Raw genomic sequence first — 6,000 nt, forward strand, 5'->3', positions numbered from 1 at the left:
CTTTGGGTCTGTCAATCACGATTTCCTTAATCTATATAATCTATAAATCACATATAAGACTGGATGTTGATCTTTTCACTTCATTTCTGGCCAGAGTCGATCCGAGAGATCTCAGCCTCTATGACGCTACCTGTTGGTCTCATGTTAAAGTCTGTATGCCTTACACAAAAATAGATATCATTTCACTGAGCATGATGTTTGGATCCCACTCACAGCACATAATTTGTTTATGAGCGAAAGCAGAAGTAGAGTTAGCTACTGTGGAGATCCAGAAATTCTTTTATTGCTGCCATATAATCTGCATCATTATAACTGCATTAGTAACATTCTTTACAGCATTATTTCATCTAATAATATTTCTCACAGTATTGATACTGCATTACAGTTGTTTATTGAAGATGTCCATTTGAGGATCCTTCCATTATGTTAACTTTTATTACAAGTACGGTTAGAAGTATTTTATACACATTGCATATCTGTGCTTATTTTGAGTTGATGTTCGGTTCATTAGGGTCTTAAGCTTCACTGGCATGACTGTCCAGGTGATACATGCTGAGGGAAACTAGAACATAGAAGGATAACTGCAATGCATGCTTACAGTACATATAATACATATAATCTAGGAATAGGCCTGAGCAGAGGCCCAAATGTTTCCAGCTTCTTGTTGTATACCTGTTGCATTTTATTCTACTTGGTAACAGATGACTGGAGGTGATAACCAGCCCTCAGACACTCTGAGGGCTTACCTTGTATGGAAGGTGTTATCAAAATGAGAAGTTCTATGTCTGTTTATAGCTATTAAAGATGTACAAGATGTACGATTAACTGTGACTAATGTCTGGAACCTATTTTAATCTGTCATTGACGCCATGGGGGGGGGGGGCGCGTGTACCCCACTGCTTTATAAGTGTCCACAACATGTATTTCGGTCAGAAGACATATGTTGATGTTTTCTCCGGGCTGTTAATAAACTCAAAGTTTGATTGCACTTTTCTGGGGCCTCCGTGGTTTGTGACACTGCTCTACATTGATCGATTTCGCGACACTACTCAATATGGTGTGACTCGATACACAAATTTCTTCAAATGACTCAGATGTAGGAAGCAGAAATTTTATCCTGGTAATCCAACAGTCCTGCATCATTTCACCAAGCACATGATGAATCTGTCTCTGTCTCTCTTTCTCATAATGCAAATGACATCTTTCATAACTGGAATATAAAAATCCCTCACATCAGTGGATCATTCATTCAGAGGGAAAGTCAGACTTTTATTTTGATATTCAAATTCTGACCAGGACAAAAAGAGCTCTCTATACTGTGTTTCAATATTTACCTGAGAGCTGTCTTTATGAACACATCGGATAGAGAAGAAATTATCACATGTAAGTTTAAAAACTGTAATATCATTTCATGATTGTGATACAGAGGTGATGTGTAGAGAATATTGAAAATGTTGTGTCATGTGCTACAAAAAAGAAACTTTTATCTTGCACGACGTTTACTGAAAAGACTTGTGAGCTTACAATTACAAGAGCTTCCAAGATGAGCAACATTAATAGTTTCATTACCTTCTCCATGAGCTGCTGAATTATTAAAAATGAATTAATTTCTGTTCTGGTTCATAATGTTCACACTATTTTTCTTTATCTAGCCTTCTGTTTAATCCATCTTTTCTTTCCTGACATAAAGTGTGCATCAAAGAAGTTTTGTTCAAGTCTTGGTTTCCTTGAGTAATAAAACATCTCTTTCATCTGTCAGATCAAAGATGCAGTGGAGTCTGTATCTGCTTATTCTGATGGGTAAGTGGATATTTTATTGTTTGTTTAAAATTACAATTAATGCAGATTATGACGTCACACGTTTTGTTGTTGTTGTTGTTGTTTAGTTGTTTTTTTACTTTTTTAAGTGAATTCAATAATCTCATATAATCTCTATATCATATTTCTGTATTTCAGGTCAGTGTTGCCTCTTTACATGCCGCCTGTATGAGTACCACTTTATTAAAGAAAACAAGAGCTGGTCTGAAGCACAGACATACTGCAGAGAGAAATATACAGACCTGGCCAAAGTGTCTGACATGACAGACATGAGCAGACTCCGTAACTCTGCACAGAATCAAGGAGAAGCCTGGATTGGACTGAACAACACAGGTGGAAACAGGATGTGGCATTGGTCTCTGCCAGGAGTGAAATACATTCATAATGACAGCAGCTGGAATCTGAATGGAAGAACTGGTAATGAGCCATATCCTGGAAACTGTGGGAGGAAAAGATACGATAATGGAGATAAAAAGCTGGCAGATGTTTCATGTGACCGTACTATGTGGTTCATCTGCTACGATGGTGAGGAGATGTGAATAATATTAAATCTTATTATAATATCATGATATAAAAATATAATGGAATATCATAATACTAAATTAAGAAGATAGAGACAGACATAATTTCACAAGAAAATTTATTGAGGGATGTCTTTGTGTGTTTTTTGTTAGGATGCCTGGGTCGTTGACCCAGGGGTTTTGAGTTTATTATATTATTTATATTTTCTAGTCTTTGGTTTCTTTGAGTTCTGTCTTATGGTTTATGTCTCTGTCTTCTTTAGTTGCTCTTTCTCCCCTATCACCTGCATCCCCTTGTTTAGTTCGCGTCTATGTGTATCCTTAGTTCCTATATCCCCATGTCCAGTCAGTGTTTGTGTCTGCCCTGGTCCCACGTCTCTGTTCCCTCTGTAGTGCCAGCATGTGAGTCTGTGTCTTTGTTCAGTCTGTGTTATGTGTTTCCTGTTTTACTTTGAAGGTCTCTGTCTTATCTCAGTGTGTTCAGGTTACGCTTCTTTGGTCTCGTCAGTTCTGATTTGCCCCAGCTGTGTTTCCCTCCTGTTACTCATTCCCTGATTGCTCCCTCTGTGTATTTAAGCCCTGTGTTTCTCTGTGTCCGTGTCGCGATCTACTGTTTTCCTAGCTGTGTGTTCTGTCATTCCTCTGGTGTAAGTTTATTTTGATTTTTCCAGTTATGTTATATTTGAGTTTAACATTAAAGTTGTTTTGAGTTCACATCTGTCTCCGGAGTCTGCACCTTGGGTCCTATTCCTGCCTGCACACAGCCACACCTAACATTTTTCTGTGTGTTTCACAGAAATGAAGAAAGACAATAAAACATTGTATTTGATAAAAACATTTATGAGCTGGACACAGGCTCAGAGCTACTGCAGATCACATTACACTGACTTGGCCAGACTCGATCAGGTAGATGGAGAAGAAATGAAGACCCTGATTACAACTACATTTAGTGCATGGGTCGGTCTGTTCAGAGACAGCTGGAGGTGGTCAGACGGGAGTGATTCCTCTTTCAGATACTGGGATATGCAGTTATTCAATGATAAACAAAGCAACAACAAATGTGCTATGACTCTGTTAAACAGATCAGGAAACTGGAGCTCTGATGAATGTGACAAAGAAAAACCCTTCTTCTGTTATGATGGTGAGTTTTTATCAACATGTGTCTGACTGGTTTCTCTAAAAGGAGGATCACTGGAATCACTGACAAGATCCAGCTGAACATGTTGTGTATTTTTCCTCCTCCTACATCTGCATGTTTGCTGAATTCATCTCATAAACATGAACACACTTAGTTAACAGTCAGATGACTTTAAATATCTGTGGGATAACTTTCAGCTACTTTTATGTTCAACCAACGTTTTAAAGTCTCTGTTGTCTGTAAATATGGAGAGAAGTTGTTTTGGATTCCTAATAGTTTAAAAACACAAATATTTCAGGATGTTGTCGACCTATCTGCACAAAGTTCATTATTGTTATTATACTGGTTTCTACTGAGGGCAGAGGGGTTTTTTTGTTAATTGGAACAAAATCAACAGCACTTAGAGTTTCTCATGATTAGAGCTCACATAGATTCAACTCAATGTGTTGTTTTTTCTTTATGGCAGATAAACTGATCCTGATCCAAGAAAACAAGACCTGGGAGGAGGCCTTGGATTACTGCAGAATATTTCACAGGGGACTGGTCTCCATCACTAACCCTTACCAACAGAGATGGGCGGAGGTGAGAGCCAAGAATGCCTCGAGTCCTTTTGTCTGGCTCGGCCTGCGCTACTCCTGCACTCTGGATCTGTGGTTCTGGATCAATGACAAGGTGGTCTGTTATGAGAAGTGGAGCAGAGAGGGAAAGACTGAGGAGTGTGACGTGGCTGTGGGCATGCAGAGTGGAGGACAGTATGAGTGGGTCAGTCAGAGAGACAATGAGACATATAATTTTGTTTGTTTTAAATACGATTTCTGATGTGTGTCACTGGCTCTTTTTTTTTTTACTGGCAAAAGTTCAACTAATAGCAAAACAACAAACAAAAAAAAAAAAAAACTAACATTGTTGTAACCAGCACAATATTGGCAATATCTGATATTCACTAAAGTAAATATAGTTTCCTTTTGACTGCCTGATTCAGTCTTGATGCCTGATTTTTTTTGATGATGACAAAATTTCAGCTAGAAGCAAAAATCAAATCTTTAGCTGTAAATGGCACAACACTGATAAGGTCTGATCTGCACTGAAGTAATATGGTTTATTATTTTCCTCTTGACTGTCGGATTCAGCGATATTATACTTACTTTCTTCATTTCGCTGCATTACTCTATTATTACACTTTTCTTATTAGACGTCAGAAACAAAGTTAGTTTCAGTTTTCATATTTGCTGTTTATTTTATTTTTATTATCTTTGTAATCTTTTTGTCTTTGTGCACTTATAAACTGGTCTTAGTGATAATATTTCTAATCTTTAATGGTTAGTAAATATTAAAACTAATGCAACAAACCAGAGCATTTATATTGTAAACTTTCACCAAGGTAACTATTTTTTTCATATGACTATTTAAAGTGATGTGCTGTAAACTAGTGATCTGTGTCAGGGTTTCTGGGTCGTTGACCCAGTATTTTCAGTTCACGTTCACTATTTATCTACTGCCTGCTCCACTTCCTGTTTTATTGTGTTAGCCTTGGTCTGTGTGCATTATGTTCAGTCCTCTTCCCATTTATCATTAGTTCATTAGGTTCAGCTGTTCACTCACCTGTCTCCAATCGTTGTCATTGTTAGTCGTGTTTTTAAGCCCTCTCTTCCCTTCAGCCCTTGTCGTGTCATTGATGTTTGTGTGATGTTATGTAGTCGTTCCCATTAGTGCTCAGTTATTCAGCCAGCCACTCAGTCTTTCAGTCAGCTAGTCAGTTCTGCCGTTCCTGCGTTGTTCATTCACCCACTCCAATAAATCCTCATCATTTCTGCACCGTGAGTCCTGCGTTTGGGTCATCTCTTCCACGCCTCCACACACAACCTCTGACAATCTGTGTGTGTCAAGATAAATAAATACTCAGTTGCAAGTGTAACAATCAACACTCCTTACAGTAGTTCTTGGTACATTTATTTCTACAGAAACCCCTTAAAATCCTTACACGTGTGACTTACTGACAAAAAGCACTTTCTTACTACAAGCCTCATTCATTCATTGACAAAAGTGTTTTTTTTCTTTGCCTAAGCTCTTTTAACCTGACATTCACCCTCCAGTGGGAGCACTGGGGGCAACTCAGTGCTCAGCACCCGCCCAAAGATACTTTGACACACAGATTTGACCGATCTACTAACCTTCTATGTGGCACTGAATCCGATACATATCTGATGTTTTAGAAAGCAACTGCTCTGTGAACGGTCAAATCGCATTAAATCCGTCTTTTACGTCACTGACACAAGACACACGCCAATTATCAGCGCCGGAGAAGCGCCCGAGAAGACATCGTGAACGCTTCCTGGCCATCCGGTGAAACTGTTGGAAAGACAACGTTGGAGAAACGTGAACATTTTATTTGTACTGCATAATCTGCAGATTCTGACAGAAATCTGCAACTATCCTTTGAAGCACCGCTCCTCTCTAAAACAGCAATAAGGATAATTATTAGGTTATCTACATTATTATGTAAATAACAAAATAACTTAAAGC

At 38.4% G+C, this 6,000-nt stretch overlaps 1 protein-coding gene across 4 annotated transcripts in view; it reads left to right on the top strand.

Moving 5' to 3' along the window:
- LOC120739341 (putative C-type lectin domain family 20 member A) overlaps window positions 1-5,298 on the top strand; it is a 29,560-nt gene extending 24,262 nt beyond the window's left edge. For 2 of the 4 annotated variants that reach the window (XM_040041095.1, XM_040041094.1), the window contains one exon: window positions 3,944-5,298. In XM_040041095.1, coding sequence (XP_039897029.1) covers window positions 3,944-4,296 — 353 coding nt within the window. In that variant the 3' untranslated portion in view covers window positions 4,297-5,298. Of the gene's footprint in view, window positions 1-327; window positions 1,384-1,690; window positions 1,801-1,956; window positions 2,344-3,135; window positions 3,481-3,943 lie in introns of those variants that run through there. The other 2 variants (XM_040041097.1, XM_040041096.1) reach the window with 2 other exon arrangements.
- Window positions 5,299-6,000: the final 702 nt, after the last annotated feature.

The sequence above is a fragment of the Simochromis diagramma genome, unplaced genomic scaffold, assembly GCF_900408965.1.
Source record: "Simochromis diagramma unplaced genomic scaffold, fSimDia1.1 OVJJ01000370.1, whole genome shotgun sequence".
NCBI classification, from domain to species: Eukaryota; Metazoa; Chordata; class Actinopteri; order Cichliformes; family Cichlidae; genus Simochromis; species Simochromis diagramma.